The sequence below is a fragment of the Pezoporus wallicus genome, unplaced genomic scaffold, assembly GCF_028554395.1.
Source record: "Pezoporus wallicus isolate ANWC-B61680 ecotype Strahan unplaced genomic scaffold, APGP_CSIRO_Pwel_v1 contig_7505, whole genome shotgun sequence".
Lineage (NCBI taxonomy): Eukaryota > Metazoa > Chordata > Aves > Psittaciformes > Psittacidae > Pezoporus > Pezoporus wallicus.
This window is the reverse complement of record NW_026638908.1, coordinates 1,351,642-1,374,710: the sequence shown is the minus strand read 5'-3', so window position 1 is coordinate 1,374,710 and position 23,069 is coordinate 1,351,642. Positions and strand designations below refer to the sequence as shown.

Sequence of the window (23,069 nt, the reverse complement as noted above, 5' to 3'; positions counted from 1 at the left end):
ATGTTAGCTGGCATCCTAGTGACTTTTGACACTCATTCTAGAAATATTGCTGATATTGTCCAGCTGCTTACCTAAGTAAGCTGTTGATAGAGTAAGCAAAGAATAACATATTGTGTATGGCTCATTTTGTAGATACATGTTTAATAAGCAAATACATAATCTCTCCTTGTGTCTCTGCTGCTTTCTACTAAGAAAAGAAGAAAATACTGTTGCCATTTTTCACAAGTCATCAGGCTTGTGAAGAATGATTTGTATATATCTCATCCTTGATATCTAGCTCATCCTTGATCTCTCAGGTGCTTAACTTCCTTGGTTTCTGTTATTTCAGGAGACCTGTACTCTTAACTTTTTCATCTCTGGACTTCTCTGGTTCTAGTTTGACTGCACAACAGTAAATTTCATTAATTGTATATTTTTTCTGTGTTTTTCCCTATGGATTCAGTTATTTTTGCTTGGTGATAACTGTAGGTAATAGCTGTTCCTTTCTGATGGTGTACTTTTACATCCTATAAATGGTTAGGTTTATCAGTAGTACTTCAGAAACTGGAGACTAGATTGTGAGTAACGTCACAGCAGGAATTCAGAAAAGGTCCTAATCAATTCAGGGCAGGAGGAGGTATTTTTGTGGAGATCATGAAAATATCTTCACTGACTTGACACATTAAATATCCCATCTCAATTTTCATGCTTTTCTTGGGGTTTGCTTGTTATTTATGTGAAAAGGAATAACAGAGCCTCTCTTGCATATTGGAATCAGAAATACACGTTAAAAATTCTAAGTAAGACAAAGACAGTAGCCTTGCTTTTAGGGCTTACAACTTGTATTTTCCATCAGCAGTAATGCCCAGTATAACCTTTGAATTCTCTCAGGCTAGAGTTTACTTCTTTTCTAGCCACCTCACAGTTCAAAGTGCCTAGCGGACTTCAGTTTTGTTTGACAATTGCATGGATTTCTAGACTAGAGAAGACAAGACTTGGTGAACCAGGTGGTCTCTTAGGCTAAATGTTTCAAATCAATAAGAAAACATATTTGATATAAAAAGCTGTCTGAGCAAATTAATTGTATGGATATCAGTTAGATATCAGTTGGATATGTGATAACTGAAGCGTGTGATTAAAAACTCACTAAAAATCAGTGTTGCAAATGTAGTTTTTTTGGTGTTAGATATGCTAATAACTTTGAACCTCTGAGCCATAGGAACATCTGTTCCAGGGCTCTCAGATCTCGGCACCTTGGGACCTGGCATGTTTGCTAGAGAACTTGAGAGGAATTTGTCTTTTGGAAGATAATGGATGCAAGGAAGCTTGTGAACTTCTCAGTCAAATCTGAAACTGCCCAGAGATCTGTGATTCTAGGATGAGGATCTTTGTGCCACTTTCAAAGCACAATAATACAATTACACTTCTGGGTTTGGAGGGAACAAATGTCCCTAGAACAAATGATACATTGCATTTTCTTCTGATTTGTGAGATTACATCTGCTTTTAGGAGCTTACTGAAGTAGTGTGATGCTTATTCCAGATTTTTATCTTTGTGAATATAGTGAGAAACTTTACTTATACTGATTTACTTTTTTTTTCTCTCAACTTTTTTCTGTTATCTTTTTTTTTTAACATAATTCAACTTTATATCTAAATATTCTGCTGTTATTTCATCTCTGATTTTGCCCATAGTTCAAGTGGAAGAGCAAATTTGTTGACTTATTTTTCTTGCTGTACTGAGCCACCTTGTAGATGGAAAATTGAGGTCATTTTTTTTCATATGGTCAGGTTGTATCAATTTTGCTGTTGCAAAAGTTTTGAAGGAAGCTGGGTATAGTTTCAGGGTTTGGTGGTGTGAAATAATAAAGATTGCAGGGGGCCTGCTATTTGAAGAAGACAATGTTTAGTAGTGTGATTCTAGGCCTACAAAATGCTCGTGAAAGTTTGCTTTCCTTTCCTTCCAGGCTTGCTGAGACAGACATGGCAATATCCTGACTGGCCTATTGCTGCTTGTTTGAATATTTTGTCCTGTGCCTTCCTAGTTATTGTGTACTCTTAACACCAGTCTTGTTTTTCTCTCAGAGTATTCCTTTTGTATATTTATCCCTTTAATAGATCTTTCTAATATGAAAGTACTGTTAATATCCATTTCACAATGAGAAAGTGCATCATCTGTGGTAAGTAGCTTGCCTGAGGCTACGCGTGAAGTCTTCCTAGATGGGAATTGAACTTCTGTCTCTTTGATTGTAGGCTAGATTTTACTTCAATATGTGCCTAGTTACACAGAGATTTCTAGTTTAAATTACAGATAGAAAACCCACCCCTTCTCCCTCTGTAAGGATTTCTACTTCAAGGGTGAGGAACAGTCTAGTCCTAATGAGTCATAGGCCCTCATTTCCTAGTGGATAAGCTTTCTTTTTTCTTTTTTTTTTTTTTTCATGAGAGTAGAGGTATTGTGTGTTACAAGGAACAGTTACTGACTAAAGAATTAGACATAGATCAAACACTCCATTTGGATTCAAGCAGACATAATTTAAAAATACCTTTTTTCTGTCCTGTACAGAAGTTACTGAAATAAATGTTTTCTCACATAACAGGGAAAAAATGAAAGCCCTGACACAAATACCTAATATTATATATGAAATATGGTCTTTGAGCTCTGCTCTTTATTTTGTTTTGAGGATATCTTGCTCCTGCAAGATCTTACTTCTTCATTAGGGACTGTAGCGATAGGACAAGGGGTAATGGGTTAAAACTTAAACAGAGGAAGTTTAGATTAGATACAGAGAAGAAGTTCTTTACTGCAAGGGTGGTGAGGCACTGGAATGGGTTGCCCTGGGAAGCTGTGAATGCTCCATCCCTGGTGGTGTTCAAGGCCAGGCTGGACAGAGCTTTGGGTGACATGGTTTAGTGTGAGGTGTCCCTGCCCATGGCAGGGGGGTTGGAATTACATGATCTTAAGGTCCTTTCCAGCCCTAGCTATTCTGTGATTCTTTCCAACCCTAACTATTCTATGGTTTTATGATTCTTATTTTCCTAGTATTCAGTACTTAAGGCTACAATATGCGTAGTCTTCCCTTTTTCTCACCCCTTGGGAAAAAAAGCTGACTTGATTCACGACTTTGGGAAAAGGCTGAGAGTTTCATTTAATCACTGAAGAAGTTACATTAATGTAATATACTACTAAAGAACTCTTTGACATTAAAAAGTTAAACCGTTGCATGGATGAATGACATAGCAGACTTTTTAAGAGGGAAAGACCTTCCCAAGTCTTGCTAGAGAAGGGATTTGTCTTCATCAGAGTATTACCTTACTTGTATTAATCTGTGTGTGTGATTCATTTACTTTCTGTGAGAGGTAAAGAATGGTGACTTTGACTTCATAGGCTGTATTAGCACTATAAAGTAATTGACTCCTATCCATTTTCAGTAGCTCAGTTCTGAGTGATGTTCAGTGATCAGGGCCTTGACAAGCCCACCCCATATCTAACCATTTAAGTGACATAGCTTAAATTTCAAGCACCATCTAAACTGTGCAGAAGGTGCTCATGTTACACCTACCTAGCAAGGTAGAGGAAGGGCTCCTGTTACAACCTGGTGTTGCTCTCTGAAGCCTGTTCCTGGAGAAAGGGTAACTGAGATTGCCTACATAGTGTGGTAACTTTTGTTTGTGGGATTTAATTGTGGGAAGGAAATTACTTTGAAATTAGATTCTTATATCCCATTTACAAAATTTAATTTTTAGAATATTTTTTCTAACAGGATTGTTAGAAAAAAAAAAAATCTAACAGGATTCTCTCACTCTCTGTTGTCATCATTGTTTAGAGTTTTTTTGTTTCTTTGGATTTTTTTTTATCTTTTTTTATCTTTGAGTTACTTGAAAATGCCTGTTATGTTTTAAAGATGGTAGTGTTATGTCTTTTGGTTTCTAATGACTTTGCTTTACTATTGCTGTTAGAGGAAGTAAATCCCCTGTGACTGTCTAGACTTTTCTGCATCCTGCAGTGACACATTTGTGTGCATTTCTTTGCTAATACTCTCCGCGTTTAGTCCTGCCACTCTACAAAACAGCACTTGAAGTCATTTTAGTAGACAGCAAGTGTATAAAAAGCTCTTTGTCTTCCATCTTTTTTTTAATCTCCATCCGGAATTTTCCTAAAATCTTGGGATTTTGCCATGTATATAAGTGCTGCTGCATTCTCCTTATTATTCCCATCCCACTGTATTTTACAATCATCTGGGAGAAATGGATCATAGTTCAGCAATTAAAATAAAAGTTTCAGGGAGAGCTTCAACAAAATTAGTTGTTCATTTACATATAGGAGTGGATTTCATGTAGTGTTCCCTATGGCTCTGCTTAGCTTCTTATAATGGGATCAGATTATTCTGTGGCAGAAATACCACAGCAAAATGTTTGCACGTAGACCGGCATTGAGCTGTTTTCTGAATCGTAGTTATCTAATTCTAAATCCTAAATGAGGTAATGTCTATTAAATGTTTCCAGTACTGACTTCCGTTTGTGAGGGTTCTATAGTCAGCTCCTAAATTGAGAATTACAGGATAGGAGTTTAATGGCTTTGATTTGTAAGAAATTAGTAAAACTGTATCACAACTGTAGGGCATGCTCTCATTCATTACTAGAAATCTCAGATTCAGGGATTTTTTATTTTAGAATCATCCTATAATGCATAAAGGGTACTGAGGCTAAAACATGCCTCACCTGCGGAGTCAAGCTCTTACTGCATTCCTCTCTGTGATGGTACAAATTCAGGTCTGCAGACCTTTGCCTGTAGTCTTGCTGTGAGGTCAGTCTAATGTGAAAGCATTAGATTTGGCTATTCAAAAGTAGAACAGACCCTAGAAGGTAGTGTGTGGTTTCTTTGGGGTTCCTTGACCCCAGTATTGACTTGTAGGCTCCAGTGTACTTCACTATTCTAGGCTACAAACTGCATTGGTTTAGAATCGTGTACATGCTCTGCTCAGACAATTTTCCCATGAGAGTAGAAGCCTTCTAAAGGCGATAACTGGAGGCACTATTTGCAGGAGCTCTCCCCTTGCTAGAATATGAATCAGCAGGTAGTTGTGTGTGTGGAATTGCAGAACAGATGGATTTCTGTCTTCTCCTCCTTGAATACCTACGCAGATTTTCATGTGCTAGCTGTGGTGAATCCTTAGGTGCTCCTTGTCTAACTTGTTTGCAGACTTTAGTCCTGAATTGGACAATACAGTAAGATCCCTTATCCATAATTTTCACATTTTTCTTTTGTACAAAAATTTCTCCAATTTGATCTCCGTGGAAAGAAATTTTTAGAAGTTTAAATCAGAATCAGTTTTTTCAAATGGTTAAAAAGCACTTATCTGAGGAGACTTGAATAGCAATCTTCAGGTTCTCTAGCTAGCTGTGCTATGAAATCCAGTGTTTCTGTGCTTGGTCGGGGGGACTGGGCCAAATGACCAGATGACCCAACCATTCTGTGATTCTGTATAGCTTGCATCTCACTTTTATCCATACATATCGTCCTGTATGGCTGAGCCTTTTGGTGGTCAGATGTTGTCAGTTCCTGCATCTTCTTGAGTAGTTGTTTTGCAACTTTGTGTTCCCTTATCATACTGGTTTCAGTTCTCTAATTATCTTGAAGTTCTTTGTCTTGAGGGTTACTACAGATTCAAGGATTATGCTTGGTTACGTGTTCCTAATAGTAATGCATATAGCGACCATCTTCAAAAAACAATAGCAGGCTGGCTGGCTTAATCTCTCTTGTGGGTTTTGAATATGCAAAATGCTATATTTTGGCTTAACACTTCAATAACATTTATGCCGCTTGCTTTTGTAAGTATGGGTTTAGGGGGTGGGCTCATTTTCTTTACTGTCTAAAAATACTGCATTTATATTATTTTTTTATGTTTTGATTCATTATTATTCTGTCTGTTCATCTATATTGACATTTACTTGGCAGTTTCTCCTTTTCAGAGAAAATAGCCAGTATCTCAAGGCTTTGTATGTTGCCTCTTCTCTGTTCTGTGATCAGTTTTTGTGTTCCTTCATTTACCACTTCATTCGGTGTCTGAAAAAGACTTGCAAATAAGCCTCAGCTTTACTTCTATTTTTCTGTGTGTTTATGTAGCAGCCCCTTGAGTCATACACTGGGGTGCTTGATTTGTAACCTGCAGATAATTCAACCAGTGCAGAGCCCATTCTTTTAAGAGAGTGTGGGCCAGAGAAATTGTTGGAGCAGCAGCTTCCTCTCGGCTGTCAAAATGCATGATCACCACCAGTCCCAGCATTTACCTACACATCATGTTCATTTGTTCGTTGAGACACCATGTTTGTCTTGTGTACAGCATGGTTGTGATGCATATGCGCAGTAGATGCATGATGAGGCCACGGCATGAAACATACTGGTGGCCTACCCCATCTGAAAACTGGCAATTTATTCCAGGTGACCAGTTTTGCATTGGGAAATTCTGAGAAGAGTGATCACATAAACTGCATGGCATTTCTGCAGAATCTGCTGTTGATCCCTACTTCCATTGATTCTACAGATGTAAAGAAACTGATGAATAGATGTAAAAATAACATCTGCTGGTTGCTGTAAGAGGTGGCTGTAACAGTCGCTGCTGTTACAGTGGTACAAACTTGCTTCTGTCTGTATCGCTGTAAAGAAACAGGAACGTAAGATTGGCACATTTAAAGCATAAAACTTCTTAACCTTATCCCAAGCCAAGTTTTTAATTTATGTTGATTGATGAGTCTCTGTGGCCTGGGATCCTCAGTGGGTAGATCTGTTTTCTACTTGTGGCTCTATTGGAAAGAATACACTAGAATTTGTAATGGCTTACTGCAAACCCTGGTTGCTATTACTGGAGTCTGGGCTTCAGACTCAACAGCATGACATTTGGTGCAATTTGATGCTTTTATATAAATGATGGAAGCAAATTACTTTGTTCTTACCACTAGGAGGGTAAGACCCCAAACATCATGGTAAATGAGTCAATACTAGCAAGGATCAAAGTGAGTAGCTATAAACCCACATAACTTGACAGCTATTGGCCTAATAAGAGTCTTAGATCAGCAGTAGCTTGTTTGCTGTCTTGGCAGAGTCAAAAACGAAAACAGCCTAGTGTGCATGTTTTTTTAATATTTCCCTGAAGTTAGGTGGTAATTTGACTCTTTGGCCACTTGAAAGGAGTGCATGGGAAGGGGACAGAAGGAAACAGAAGGAAGCATTTTGTGTTCTTTTTTTATTCAACAATAAAACGACATATCAGTTCAGCAAGAATTGTTAAATAGCTGCAGTAGAAATGGACTGATTTTTAAATTTAATTAACTTGAGTAATGAGGTGCTAGCTGTAAAAGCATTATTATTTGTCTTACATAACTTGAAAGAAACCTGAATTTAAGTATAGTAAACATTGACTGTCTTTCTGTTCTGTTTGTTCTGGTACTTTGCAACTTTGTTTTCTGGAGGAACATAAATTAACTGTAACTCAGAATATTTGGGCAACCATTAAACCAAAGGTATTTTTTTCAAATATTATCAAAAAGAACAAAAGCTTATAGCTGTTAGTGTAAAACACCCAACCTCTAGCTTATAATTTCTTTCATTAGTTTCCTCTTTTTCTTAGTGTATTATTATTTGAACTACATAATACATAAATAAGAAAATTCTTCTCCTGAAATAGTTAAAAAGCATGGGCAGAATTCATCATAGATGGTGACCTCAACATTATGAATGCATGTATAAGTTGTATTTAAACATTGCTGAAGAGACGTGATGGGAGTGACTTAATAGAAAGAATAAAATTCACCTGGGAAAATGGACTGTAGTACTATCCTTTGAGCAGTTTCTTTCATTTCCAGACATGACGTGAAGGTCTAATAAATATTTGAAGAAAGAACAGTACATCTGACCCCCAGTTAAAAAAAAAAAAAAGGGATGCTGTTTATGGTATTTGGAGGAATGCATTGCATAGGTGTAAAAATTTGGAAGCAGACCTGATTCTGAAGGTCTGTTTTTTCTGTGCTTTAATGGACTTAGAGTAGTCTGCACTTAGTGGCCAATGGTGCACTGTGTATGTATGAATGAGTGTAAATAGTTCAGGCAAGGTCCACCTGCTGGGAATTAATCTCAGTTTGAAAGGATGGACTTTGAAAGTGTTCCAGTTGTTCTTGTGGACCAGTGAAGTTGTGCTGCCTCTTCTGTCTGTAATATTTACCTCCTAGTTGATGAAAGCACTGCCTTCAAATACTGTTTTGCTATCTTTATGCAGGGACTTCATCCAGACAAAATGTAAGATGATGTACTTTTCCTGTCATTACGGTGCAGTGGGGGTTAATCAGTTCATTCTGTTTTTCCATAAACTTTCTCATTGAGCAGTGAGAAGTCATGAATGATTTTTGGGGCTGAAAGGGTGATGAGCAGGGTCTGATGTTGGTTTCAGCAGTGAATACATGCTCTGTTGTATTGTGGTGAGGAAAGAACAGAGAATACACATTGCAGTTGAGACTTGCCCCCTCAAAACCATGGTAGGTTTGGGAGATCCTGGTCCATGACACTGTACTGCCTTGTCTGAAGCAGAAGCCTGAAGCTGTGGTCTAGCACAGTGGTTTTCGTGGTCTGTTCTTTCATTCTGCTGTTGAAAGCTCATGAAAGCTAATACTGAGAAGTGTTTTGTTAAAAGGCTCGAATCTGAACACGCCGTAGAGCCCTCTAAAGGATCCACACATTTTAAAAGTTGAAAATCACTTGTTTTTTTCCCATATCCCAACTTATGCCATAGTCTCATAGATGCTCTAGACATTGTTTTTAATTTCTGAGAGGTTTGTATGCTCTTTCCAGTGAAGAATGGGAAGAACTTTTGATACTGCAAAATTTTCACAAAGGCTGAGAAACCATTAACCATCTGACAGTGGCTCAGTATGCAAAATTATTCTCAAGAGTGGTGTATTATTATTACAAAGAAAATCATTAATGGCAAGTTCTGCTTTTATACAAGTGTAATCCTGTGTATGTCATGTAACCACATTTGTTCTGTATTGCTTTTGTCAATGAATCAAATGTGAGAACTGCTCTAAATTGGTACCTTTTGTTTGAAATACACCTTAACTTGTTTCATAAATTTATCCTGTCTGCAGAACCTGAAAAATAACCTGAAAAAAAATCAAATATAGGGAGTACTTAAAAGAAGAAAAAGATGTAGTCATGAGAAAATAAATGTTGATTTGTTGGTTTGGGTTTTTTTGTTTTTTTTTTTTTTTTTTTAGGTCAGAAGACTTGTCTCCACTTACATGGCATCTTTCCTTACCTCTATATACCATATGATGGTTTTGGACAGCATCCAGAATATTATCTTCGTCAAGTGGCATTCAGCATTGACAGAGCACTTAATGTGGCTTTAGGCAATCCATCTTCTACTGTTCAGCATGTTTTCAAAGTGTCATTAGTATCTGGAATGTAAGTATGACCTGTTAGGATTTTTGGTTATTTATTTTGAAATGTTTTTGTAGTTGTACTGCATAGAAGCACTTACTAATGGACTTGGGTGACTGCAGTGCTTTCTCTTTTACCCCATCTGTGTCATCATACAGGGCCTGTACAACTACTAAATAACTTTTCTCACTTGCTTTGATTTTTAACATCATCGACAGGTTTTCCACCTAATGCTCAACACAACCATTTTTCCTAAACTTAGATCCTAGGGAGGATCTTTAGCATAGTGAGATTCCTTTTAGCTTTTTCTGTCTCTGCTATGTCAGCAGTTCTGTCCATCCATCATTTTCTACCTGTCTGGGTTATTCTGGGGTCCCTGTGACCAGGCAGGAGCCTGACTCTTAAGCCTCCTTTTCTTTGTTCATCTAAGATGACAACTTTAGGAAGCACATCACAAGAGACTTGTCAGGTCATTTTTATCCATCCGATCCTCCCAGCAGCAGAGGCCATGAAAATGAAGGCTTTTAAATATTAACTTAGAATCACAGAATAGAATAATAGAATAGATGGGGTTGGAAAGGACCTTAAGATCATCTAGTTCCAATCCCCCTGCCGTGAGCAGGGATATCTCCCACCTAGACCAGGTTGCACAAGACCCTGTCCAGCCTGGCCTTGAACATGGCCAGGGATGGGGCATCCACAACTTCCTGGGGCAGCCTGTTCCAGTGCCTCACTACCCTCATAGTGAAGAACTTCTTCCTTATATATGACCTAAATCTCCCCTTTTTAAGTTTGAACCCATTGACCCTTATCCTGTCACTATAGTCCCTGATGAAGAGTCCCTCTCCAACATCCTTGTAGGCCCCCTTCAGATATTGGAAGGCTTCTTATGAGATCTCCACACAGCCTTTTCTTCTCCATTTTGAATCGTCTCTTAATCAAATTCTATTTAACTTACATAACCAAGTACTGAAAAATACGTCTTATCATAATGACTAATAGGAAGCTGTCCTGGAGGAACACAGTTAATCTATACATGCATTGAATTTTTCATCTTCAAAACAGTGTAAATGCTGATTTTCAGTAGTGTGCAGCACTATCTTTTACTTGTTTTTCTTCATTCACTTTTGAAGTATGTTCTTTCTAACTGTGAAATTTAGGAAGATAATCATTCTGTTCCCAGCCAGTTCTAGTAGTATCTTCTAGATATTGATAGTAAAGTGGCTGCAATTTCATTTTCACTTTTAATCAGAGCTTTCTGATGTGTTTCTTGCAGTAACAAGGAAGGTAACCCACCAGACTCCTCATGTTTGTTACTTTTGTGAGAACTATGTGAATTGTAGTATAGCTGTTCATCTCAACAGTGAAAGCTGGGCAGAGTAAACTGCTGAAGATAGTATTTCTTCAAATCAGTGAGAAAACAACAGATGGACATTAGGAGAACCTACTTTTTTTTTAATATCTCTAGCCCTAAGAGCTTCCAGTCAGTCATTACTGAAAATCAGGTGCTCATTGCAGTAGGAATGAGAGTTCCATGTATTTTGTGTGCTTGAGTAAGAGGCTAATGGGAAGCACCTAACAGAAATTGTAATACATCTTCATCTTTACCTGAATAGATACGCTTATGTAGTCACACAAATCTATTTGTTTTCTTCTGTTCTGACCTGAGTCAGATTATGCTTTATAGATATTATTGTTGAGAAAGCTGGAGGTTTTTTTAAAATCTTGGAGATTATTTTAGCCATTCTTTTCTGTGTTAGCAGGAGAATTGTTGTGTAATAAAGATGCCTGCTGAACCCTTATAAGTTTAATGTAAGATTTTTGTTGCATGAACTTCCAAGCATAGTGGAGGTACAAGAATAAAAAAGAGGCAAAATATGCTGCCTTTTTGCACTGTGAAGTTAAAGTAGGTGTTCATAGGTAATATTGGAAGTGGTGTAAATCTTGCTGTTCCTGCTGCCATGTCAGTGTCAGTACAGATCCCTTGCCATCCAAGTGCTGTTTTTTCAATGTAGCTTTTGATTTACATGCCTACAGCACATTGAGTCATTATAACTCAATCTGTATAACTTGTTATTAGGTTCATACTGGGTTTATAAGAAAGAGGGTTATACAGTATACATGATCTTACCTCCTTTTCAGCTTAACAGCTTTAAGTTTGTTGTTTCAACTTAGCTCAATTTTAACATCATAAACATTTTTTTGAACAGTTCTGCCTAGCTTTTGGAGGTACTAAATCTGTGTATATTTAACCATAGTAAGGATAACAGTATTAATACTGTAGTTGTGCAATTCTGCTCAGGTTGCATTTAATTTAGGACTGAAATCCCTCTTACTAGTTAACTAGTCAGTATTTTGACTTAGCAGGTAAGCATTCCAGTTGCGTTTTTAGTAATATTTTTTTTTCAGGGATTTTATTTTGTAGAGGTAACATTTAAATGTATGCTTTCCTGAATTTCTGTTGATTTTGGTTATGATTACTGTAGACTTCTTGCGTTCACCCCATGTGTTGAATTATGGCCTGTTTCCGTAACATGCTGTTTTACAAGTATGTAAGATTAGATTAGAATTCTAGATGCTGAGAAGTCAGTAATTCAGTCAAGTAATAACAGAATTAATGCTGCCTGTTCAACCTCAGTTTAGTCTTGACATATTAATTGTTCAATGTCTTTTTTAATTGCATTCTCAAATCCTATTTTCTTCAGGATTTGTGCCTCATTTAGTGCACAAGATGATTAGTAGTCACTGAAAAGGGGCAGCTATTCACTCTTTTAAGCTGTTCTTATTGTTCAGTTATTAATATTACACGGCCAGTATTTACTCATTTACACCTGAACTGCAGAATTAATGTCCCTAAGGATTTTGTTACAGCATTTATCAGAAAGGCTGAATGTTGGTTTTGAAGCAGTCCAGCACTAATTGTTAATATATTAAAAGTACTTTTATGACAATGGGCCATAAGTGTGTTAATAGGTGGGGAAAGAGAGAAACAACATTAAGACAGAAGTGCATTCTAATTTCAATTTATTTTTTTTAAGATACTTTGATATGTATAGGGCTTATTCTTTTTATATAGTAACATAGTGCTCCCCTTTGGCCGGACATATGTGAATTTTCATTCTCCTGGATATGAAAGTTTTTTTGTTGTTGTTGTTGCTGTTTGGTTTGTTTTTTTCCTAGATTTTAATTTTGTGTTTATAGTAAAATGTGGTTGAATAAATGCCTCAGCATAACTGTCTACCTTCTTGCTTTTGCTTCTTACTCTCCAGGCCTTTTTATGGTTACCATGAAAAGGAGAGACAGTTTATGAAGATATATCTTTACAATCCTGCAATGGTAAAAAGGTAAGGATGTGGTGATATGAAGTTCTGGCAGATTTCCTTATATCTTGAGTTAAAAAGACAATTTTGAAGCAAAATTCACCTACATATTACTAAAATAAAAGTAAGAACATTATTGTGCAAATTTTTCAAAACACATTAACAAATTATGTATTTTAAGCATGCAGATAATCTTTTCAAAGTAGTAGCATATTAGGAAAGCAAGACTAAAATGTACTTGACTTTCATTTTCTTGTATTAACTGTAATTCTTTAACACTTGAACAAATTTGCATCAGGTTACTTTTCCTGTAACTCTTAAGGAAAACCATGTAGAAATCTTTGATGTATTATGAAGTAGATTTTCGTAGATTTGAAGTTTTTAATTTCTAGCACCCATTATTAAATTTAAATAATACTTGGAAAACTGGATAGTTTCTGTTATTAGATAGTTTCTCTGTTTCTCAATAGAGTAGAAGGCACAGTTGACCTCAGTCTTACTGTCACAGTAGTTGCAGTAAATTAAGGAATAAATAAGGAGGAATTACTTCTCTAGCATAAACTGAAATCCCTGGAGTGTGTAGTATTACCTATCTGAACTGTTGGGGTTATTTTAAAGATCTGACACATGATCATAAGTTAGGATTGTCTGGGTTTTGTTCTAGGCTAGTAAAATTTTGTGTTAATTTCTGTTTTAGTGTAACCTATATGCCTGTATGATATGGTACTTACTTTGAACTTTGGAGCTTCTCATGTTTGAATTACATTGATTAAAATAATTTATCAACATTGTTGTATTGGAATAATTTTGTGTTTACATTCTAATTTGTCTTTAATTTTAGAGTATGTGAGCTTCTGCAAGGTGGAGCCATAATGAACAAATCTTACCAGCCTCACGAAGCTCATATTCCCTACCTCCTTCAACTCTTTATAGACTACAACTTATATGGAATGAATTTAATAAACCTGGCTGCTGTCAAATTCAGAAAGGCAAGGAGAAAAAGTAAGGGTTTTATTTCTTCAGACCAAATAACTGTTTTGAAGGCTAAAAACAAAATGTCACTAGCTGTTGGACAATTGCCATAGTTTATGGCTGAATGAGTGTTCTGTGTTGCTTCCCTATAGTTTGCAATCTGTGTCAAAACAAAGTCCATGTGTAGTTTTCTACCATTTTTTGGTTTTGTGCCTGTATATTGGGACTGAGGAAGAGTCTGCTTCCTGAAAGGAGATGCTATATATTAACTAAAACTTGATCTGTCAGCAGTGCAGCTGTGAGTATTTTCACAAAATGACCACACCCCTTTTCAAGTTGGAAGATTAAAAAATATTTGCTATTTAGTTGCAGTGTCTGGGGTTTTAATTTTATTATATTTGGTTTTGATCCCCGTATCAATTCTAATTAATCTTTCTGCTGCAGTAGTGTCTTTACAAGATCATGGGTAATCATTATACTCTGCTGACAATATTTTAAATTAAAATGCTTGTAGTTTTACTAGGCTCATTTGCTCTTAGGTGAAATTTGAAATATTATTGTCTGAGCAAAGGAGGTGTTTTGAATTTCCATTTTAAAAAGTTATTTTGGCATTTTGAATGTACACACGTAATGTTATCTAAATACTTCAGTATAAAGGGGAGATAACAGCAGGAAAACCATAATATCTTTAGTACTTAACATTCAGAAAAGTAAGTATTGTTTATTTAAATCATAATTGTTCCTACAGCTAAAACAAGAGCTGAAAAGAATGTTAAAGCATCATTCTGTAAAAACAGCAAGTAAGAATTATGCCGACTTTAATTTTGTCCTGTTATTTTTATGCATGTATAGTCAGACGCCAGTAGGTTAGTGCACAGGTTTTCATAACTGATTCTTTTATAAAGAAAAATACTCTTCATACACAGTGATAAACCACACTTTTTGCTGGTGTCAAAACTGTAGGAAGACAAAAAGCTCAGCCAGAGACAGAGCATCTTCAGGATATTCAGTCCTGAGGCAGTATGGTCAGGTAACTTTGGTCTTCCAAACATCCAAAGCGGCCTTCTAGAGACATGCAGTGTGATTGTGTCGAATGGTTGCTCCCATTCTTTTTCCATAGCTTTTTCCTCTCTCTTTCAGATGATAGATGAAAGACACAAGCTAGCTATATTATCCTCATAACTTACTTAAGGATGAGAGACCTAGGTCTTGAATGGGAAGAAGAGAGTGAAAAAGGAGCATGAGTTGAATGACTCCCTTGTCCTGGCTTGATCAGATAATGGCAACAGTGCTCTTAGCAAGATTCATACTGCTTTGCGTAGCTCCACATCACACATGTATAAGTAGCCTACCTCAGACTGTTGCAGTCCCTAGGTGCATGATTGCTATCTACAACTCCTAGCACAGCAGCTGAGTGGTTTGTCCCTGGCACAACCTTATAGAACAGCTCTGTCAAGAGGCCGGTCCTTACACAGCAGCCCTCATGAGTGCCATCCTTTCTACGCTCAGATCTGTTGGAGCAGAGTGGAAGGCACAGCCTCTGCTTTATGATTGACGCACTTACCTGAATGTTCCACAGTTTCTGTGTCTTGGGAGTTTGCATTCGTTTTAGTCAAGCGTGGCCATGCAGGCCAGGCTGAACAGTGTTTCTTAGATGGCATTAAAAGCCTTTGTCTAAAGATGTGCAGCAGATACTTTTCTTCCCTTGCAGATGATGATATAAAAATCATTCTGGCAAGGAACAGAAAATTCAGTAATAGGTCTGTTACTAAATGTAAGCAAACAGCCTCAGGAGACTGTTTCCAGTGGTATTTCTCTCACTGAAATAAGTAGACTGCTTTGAAGGCTGAGAGAGGTCAGCAGGGAAATTTATAGTAGCAGGGATACTCTGCTTTCGTCAGCCTGTTTCCAGAAGATGCAGGAGTTCTTTTATTCAAGTTCTTCTCTTTGTGTGGTGAGGCAGAAGGCTGCAAGTTCATTCGCACACCACATGCTACTAAGACTATTATAAAACTTTCATGTTCAGGAGTTGAATATTTTCTGAAATACGACTCTGAAAGACCTTGTGTCCTGTTTTTGGATGTGTCACTCCTACTGTTCTTACAGATCTTCAAGTGAAGAGAAGGGGGAAATTAAGTATCCTTACATCTCTGTCCACAGGACTAACTTTACTGAAGAAATAAAGAGATGCAGGAATTTGAGTCTCTGTTTTGTTTTGGTGTTTCTTTGGTTGGTTTGTTTTTTGGGCTGTTTTGGGGGGTTTTTTTTTTTTTGGTTGGTTTTGGTTTGGGGTTTTTTTTGTTTTTTTTTTCTTCAGAAATATTTGAAAACATGAGTATATTCATGGGGAATAAGAAATGGGGTGTTTCACTGAAACTACTTTAGTGTAGTATTTGAAATGCATGGAGTTTAAAAATAATTGTATTTTACCAGTTGGCCTATAATCTTGCATAGCTGCTTTAAAATACACATATTCCTTTAAAATACACAACTGTCCAGTCACATTTCATCAACTCAAATTAATCAAGTTCCAGCTAAAAAATAACAAGAGATGTTTCCATGCATAGTCAGCTTGTATTTTAATATGGAGATTTAGCTCATATGCCACACAATAAAAACATGGCTGTGTTTCTTCCTGGACCAGTTTTGCCCAGGGGGATGTTGTCACTTTTGAACAGCACCAACACAGTGCTACCTTTGGTTTGAGCAGCGTCTGTGGAAGGGGGATCTGGTATTTTGTGTTATCTTTCTGGAATCACTTGCTTAAGCATCGAAGTGCATAGACCATCTTAATGCACTTGTGGCTGAATGTGAGCTAGCTCCTGAATAAACACAAGCATTTGTTTTCATCACAGAGTGACACATTTTCCACGTGACTTTAGTATTTGTGTGTTGTATCAGTGTGCCTAGGAGTCTGATGCAGGGGCAAGGTTTGCAAGAATTAGTCTGGGTGCAGTAAGGTTGGTCTGGAACCATTAATTAAGGTTGCTGGATTTCAGTTGCTTCTGTTTGTAGCTTCTAAGGTGCTTTTGGCAGGGTGTTTCCCAGTTGTTTCTGTAGTAACTATATTATTATTCTGGGCTTTTCACTACATGAGATATCCCTATGCCTGCTCTTCCAAGTAGGAATTCCAACTAATCCACATTAGTAAGGTTCTGTTATGAAATAAACTTTGAAATTACAAAATAAAAATACATGTGCTAATAAATATGTATGGAAGGCCTCTGATAATGGAATTATTCCATTAATGTGTTTTTTTTAAAAATGCAAAAGTGTTCTCTATTGCTGAAAGGTGAGTCGAATACAAAAACCCTGCTAGTGTGTGACACCATCACAGCTGAGAAAATTCAAGGTTCAAGCTGGTCTTTTACACAGAAGTGAGAGACTGAATAATTTTCATGGTCTTCTGCCATTCTGCCTTCCCAAAACTCCATTCCTAGGCTCTTTTCATTGTTGTGCCAAATCCTGTGTATATTGTCTTTTCTTCCTCTGAAGAGTGAAGGTTCAGGAGGAGACCACAAGGGAGGTAGTAAATCTTCAGAGGAGACTTCTCCGGCATGACTTTGGAGCATGCTTCCTGACACTGAGACCTCCAAACAAACTTACATGGTGTTTTCTTCATTTGTAGGTCAGACAACATCTACCTTCGTTACAGGTTTCCACATACTGCTACTGCCACTGCATCTGGACTATATTGTGTATTCTCTTTCAGCTCACAGATAGGAAAAAGTGTGGAGTAGAATTTAGTATTTTCTTTGGCTTCTAATTTCCACTGGGATGTGTCCTGAGGACCCAGATACTTGGAATTCTGAAATTTACATCAGGCTCTGCATGATTTACTTTGAAATTCATGTGGATAGAAAAGGATGGAATTTAGATTAAGATACGACTAGAACACAGGAAATGTAGTTCTAATGATGTCAGTGTGTTCAGAATACATTTTTATTTTTACATGTGTCTACATGTTAGAAAGTTAAATCATTTAAATGATACCAGAGTTACTTTTTAAAGATGATGAAATGTAGTGCTCTATTCTTTAGGAGCATTTGCACTGGTAGTATTAAATGCAATTATTTAAGGATATGTGTGAGAAAAAAAAAGTTATCAAGTAAATTAATTAATTTCTCATTCATTTTTATTTTCTAGGTGGTACATCAGCTGTAAGTAAAAGTTATAGAATTCACTTGCCAGAAAATTCAAACCATGCATCTTTTGCTGAATGGGATGAAGATGAAATACCAAGGTCAGCATGACAATCTTTTTTACTTTTTATGTAGGCTGTATTTTCTTTTATGCATCAACTTGCATATGGTGCAGAGTTCCAGTCTCTCATTTAAAGGACCCTTGCATTTTGTATGTTCAAAAAAAAACCCCAAAACCAAAAGATGTGACACAGATAATCATTACTTAGTGTGTTTGTGTAGTTTTGGCAATTTGAAATTTTCTGGTACATGGTTGTAAAAATCCAATTGGGAGATAACAATAAAAATACATGTGGTAAATTCAAATTTCTGATTTTTGGAAGGTATGTTCCTGGCTAATGACTCTTGATGAAAAGCTGAGCAAGTTTAGTAGTTACAGAGAATACTTAACACATCAGTTAACAGATTCTGGTTTTGTAACTGACATGAAGCGTGCTCTCAGAGTATCCCAATTTATCCATTTCAAGTAGTAGCTACCTAGGAATCTCAGATTAAAATTTTCATGTCTATCTCCCATACTCTTCCTTTTTTCTAGACATTTACAGATAATCAAGTAATGCTGTAGACTAACATGCTTGTAGACTAACTTGTAGGCATGTAGATTAACAGCTTGTAAATTATAATAGCTTTACTTTCATGAGAGAAGGAATATACTTGGGTTGGAGGCCAGGGGGTGGGGAACAGACAGCATCTGGTGCTACCTCAATTTGTACAGTTTACCCCTAGCAAGTTCATTCTTTAACCTACTTTATAATGTTTGACAGATCCTGTAAATACTCTGTCATTTAGTAGTCTTCTCATTTTTTAGGTAGCTCATTCTTCTCTGAATAGCTTATTAGGCCCGATATGCCATGCTGTTTGCTGGCGTTACATGCTGGGAGCATTTAGTTCCCCAGCAGAAAGTAAGTGCCTTAAATCAAACCATACTTCAGATTTTTCTAGTGTGCAGAAGCTTGAGCTTCCACAAGGTAGCATCTATTTTTCTGATTCTACTACTACAAGGAGATTTTGAAACAACATTCATTTGTTTTGTATTCATTGGTTGTATTGTGGTTTTACTCCAGGTCGACTCATATCCAGTTGTTCTTGGGCTGTGTATTCTCCTTTTATGGCTGCATACTTCATTCATAGTCTGTATCAACCTTTATTTGCCTCACTTCTGTAAGCCAAGTTACTTAACCTTTGGAGGGTTGCATTGTGAGTTTGACCAAGATTATCTGATGTTGCTTTATACAGATCTGGGGAAGGCAGATAAAAAGAAAGCAGAGTAGCATTTCCTGGCTGTCAAATCCAGAGAGGGCACAGCTCAGCATAGCGGGAGCCAAGGCACTCATCCTCATGGCTGTATACATAAGCCTTCTTTCCTTCTCCTTCCACACTTTTGTGTATACAGCCAGGGGTACAGCCCCTCACTTGTGGCAGTCCTTTTCCAGCTCTCACACCTTCCAGCAGTGGTACGTTAGCAGTAATGGGGCAGATACTAAGCCTGTCCATTTCCCTAGCATTCATTCTCCGTACTTTTGCCAGTAGAAAGTTTTTTCTTGAATGTAAAGCCTGAATACTGCTACATAGTATACCAAACAAATTCTCTGTAGCACCATATGCAACGATACTGGTAGTGTTCTCCCTGATATGCTTTACAATATCATTTACCATGCCATTTTGGCTTGTAAACATTTTGGTATTCATTAGTACAAGATGTTTCTTCTCTTCCATTTTTCCAAGTGATAATATTCTGTTTGAAATCCCCTTAGAAGCTCATATAGGGTCTCGCATCCCATTTTTAAATTTCATCCTGTTTCTATTAGTCTACTTCTAAGGTATCCCGCTTTTGTTTTATGGTACTGTGATCTGGTTATGTATCTGGTATGTCCACCAGCTTGCCTTATCAGCATATTTCATTAGTATATTTATTCCTGCACTTCCTGCCAGCAATATTCTGGTCTATTTTCAGCTCTGTGTGTTAACCCTCCATCTTCCTTTTTTTTTATTTTTTTTGTATAACCAATAGGAATTTCCCCTTTAGCCACATCTTAAAATGCTTTAACAATTTAGGAACTGATTTACATCTCCAACTGAAATTGTTTCTTTCCCATTTGATAGTGTCAAACATTCCTTTGTCTAGAAGGTTAATTCTTTTGTTAAAGTTGTTCTAGCATGGCTGTCTTTCCCCATGGTGTAGGATGTACATGCCACTGCAATATAATGAACCTGAACTCTTTTCCATTCCTGATTTTACTCTGTTCTGTATATACACAAAATTAATTGCCTGTTATAATTTCTCCTGCATTATTTATGAGAGGCATCAACTTAAAATAGTGCCCTTTAATCAAACCCATACTGTAGTTTGTTTTCCTACTTTATTTCCTTTAAGATTCTGAAAATTTGCACATAGATTGGTTTAATGGACTTCTAATTGTTGTGATCAGTGTTGCTAAGGGTGAAATCTGACCCAGATAGTATATGAGATATCTATCCAAGGGAACCCTTGTAATTGTTTCCTAAAATGATCATGACTCAGATTTTTTCCACGTGGTTTTTATTCTTACAGTGCACAACATTACTTGATATCTGTAAAGCTGACATTGTTCCATTATTTCTGTCTTTCCTTAACAAAGTATATTCTGTATTCCAAACATTTGGGGTTTGTGTATAGTTGTATTGATTTCTAGTTTCATGCACAATACCAGCACAGTCCCCTTGCTTTATTGTACAGTCTTCTTGAGTTCATGTTGAGATGTTTAGCTGCTTTGTGAATTGTTTAGCCACTCACTTAATTTCACCATTTGACTGCTATTTTCAGCATCATTTGGAGGCTCTTCTATGTGTGCTGAACTTCTAAGTTTTTGCTTGTCCGTTAGATAGGGAAAGATCTATGAGATCTTTATGCCTTGTACTGGTACACTTAAGTCTTTCATTGTTCTTTGAAGAAAAAGAAAAGGGGAAAAGACAATCAAATGTTGTTTAAGACTGCAAAATTTCTAGGGCTGTACTCTTAGTGATTGTCTGTTTAGACTTGCTATCCTTGGTTTTGTGCACATCGAGGATAAATTTTAAAGGTAGTCCAGCATGTATCTGCCAAGTCTTTGCTGCAAGTGGCAGTTGGCAAGTTCTCTAGTATAACCAATGCCAGTGATTTGGCATTTTTTGACTTTGTAGTACAGTATATCAGGTGGCTGAAATATGTTGCTGGATGCCTGGTAGGTATATATGTAATGTTACCAGCATTTTGCATGAGTAAATGCCAGTAGTGGTTCCTTATTTGAAAAAAACATTTGAAATTACACCAAAGCTTCTTGGTGACTAAACTCACTGTTCAGTGCTAGATAGCACCTTGCTACTCTGCCATTTCTCCAGAACAGTATTTAACCCAGACATGTCCTGTCTTGCTGCTGGCAGATCTCTGAATTACAAACTTGCTGCTCCAATTAGCATACTGTATTAAACCAGGGACAGTTCTTCTTAATCTAATTCTGGAGTGATTCTGTTAAAACATAGACAAATATCCAATGGTACTAGTGCCCAGGAATCCCTGATGTGGTAAGGCTTTTAGATACAATACTTGCCAGTGTTATCAGGCTGGAACCTACAAAGCCCAACTTAAAATAGGCAGTAGTCACCTGAGCCTTGCAGTGCTATCCAACGGTTTTGAAGAGGAATTCTTCACGAGACACATTTATGTTATCCCTCAAGTAGCTGACAATAGATGGTGAAACACATCCATGAATTCCAGTGAGAGAACTTTCTTAACCATCAGGCTTGGAGTAATCTGCCAGTCAAGTTTATCACTTGGACGTGATGTGTTAAAAGCAGAATGATCAGTAGAACACTTTTGGGAAAAACTTTCCTTTCTAAATCCTAGATTTGCTATTGAACACTAGTTTATGCACATAATCATGTTAAATAACTGTACTTCAGGACAGTTTTGTACTCCTCCTTCTCCCCTGACATTTTTGTTTTAATCAGAGTAAATTAAAATGTTAGAAGAGCCAGTTAAAGCTGCTGTGCTTTCATGTACTTCTTGAGGTTTTTCTCAAAGTGGGAACAGGTGGCTCCTTGGCCTTTGTGGCTTACCTGGGTGTTGCAGAAGCTTGTAGTGCTACTTCTCTGACTTTTGCTAGTACAAGTGTCTAGCAACTCACCTTGGCAAGGATGTTAAATGCCAAGTTAATGACCGGGTTGTATTGAGCAGACATTTTTCAGTTCTCACAGAAATCTTGCTGTACGTGTCAGTTGTCTTTTATCAGCCTCCACATCAGCCTTTAGAGTGTGCAGTTTTGACTGCTAGGCCTGCCTTAAAACTGAAAAATTTAATGAGAATTGTGGTGCTAAGTCCTAAATTTGTTTCGAAAAAAAGGGGCTCTTGTTAGCTCAGTGTTTTTAATTTGAATAATGTGCCATGTTAATTGGAATACTGTAGTTTTTAACAGAAAGTCCTTATGTCTGTTTGATTTAGAGTTTGGGCAAAATGAGCTTTTCTACTTCTAATTGCCCAAATGAGTGAGTTGCAGACAAAGAACATGCTTCAAATTACTGTTATTATGGAAAAAGACTTAAGCTACAGTTTGTTTTGAATTCAGCAATGCTGAATTTAGTGTTATTTTTATAGGATAAATCCATAGTAGGATCTTGTATAAATAAGAAATCTGATTATTTGGAAAGCTCTTGGCCAATTCTGTCTGTGGTATTGATCAGTTCTCAAGACAAATTACTGGCCACATTCTTGATAGGGATGTGGGAAACATAGAGGTGTTTGTTTGGTTTTTGACAAAATGTCCCAACTAGTTAAAGGGAAAGGAATAGAAGACTATTTTTGTCAGAGGAAAGGCAAATTATTTCAGTTAATGGCTTTAGTCATCAAACAGACTATTCAAAAATATGTCATTGACACTAACGGTTTATTTTGTTTTAACTTTTCAAGAACTTTCTTTTTGTCTCCACCATCTTTTTTTTTTTTTTTTTTTTTTAATTGGATTCTTTTAAAAGAGGAAATCAGTGAAAGCGGAAAGGTCAGAGCTTTGCTGTTGTATCTACCAAACAAGTCAAAGACAGATCTTGACCAGATTTCTGATATCAATGACCATTGTGTATTGTGGTCCCTTTTCACTTGTTCAAATCAAATGCTTTGATTTCATGAAGGGAGCAGGCAAGGGTTTTTTCTGGC

At 36.9% G+C, this 23,069-nt stretch overlaps 1 protein-coding gene across 1 annotated transcript in view; it reads left to right on the top strand.

Annotated features, from left to right (window-relative positions):
• The window catches only part of REV3L (REV3 like, DNA directed polymerase zeta catalytic subunit), a 122,030-nt gene that overhangs the window by 39,537 nt on the left and 59,424 nt on the right, over window positions 1-23,069 (top strand). Inside the window, exons 2-5 of the mRNA XM_057413249.1 lie at window positions 9,246-9,435; window positions 12,681-12,755; window positions 13,573-13,733; window positions 17,850-17,946. Coding sequence (XP_057269232.1) covers window positions 9,246-9,435; window positions 12,681-12,755; window positions 13,573-13,733; window positions 17,850-17,946 — 523 coding nt within the window. The remainder of the gene's footprint in view (window positions 1-9,245; window positions 9,436-12,680; window positions 12,756-13,572; window positions 13,734-17,849; window positions 17,947-23,069) is intronic.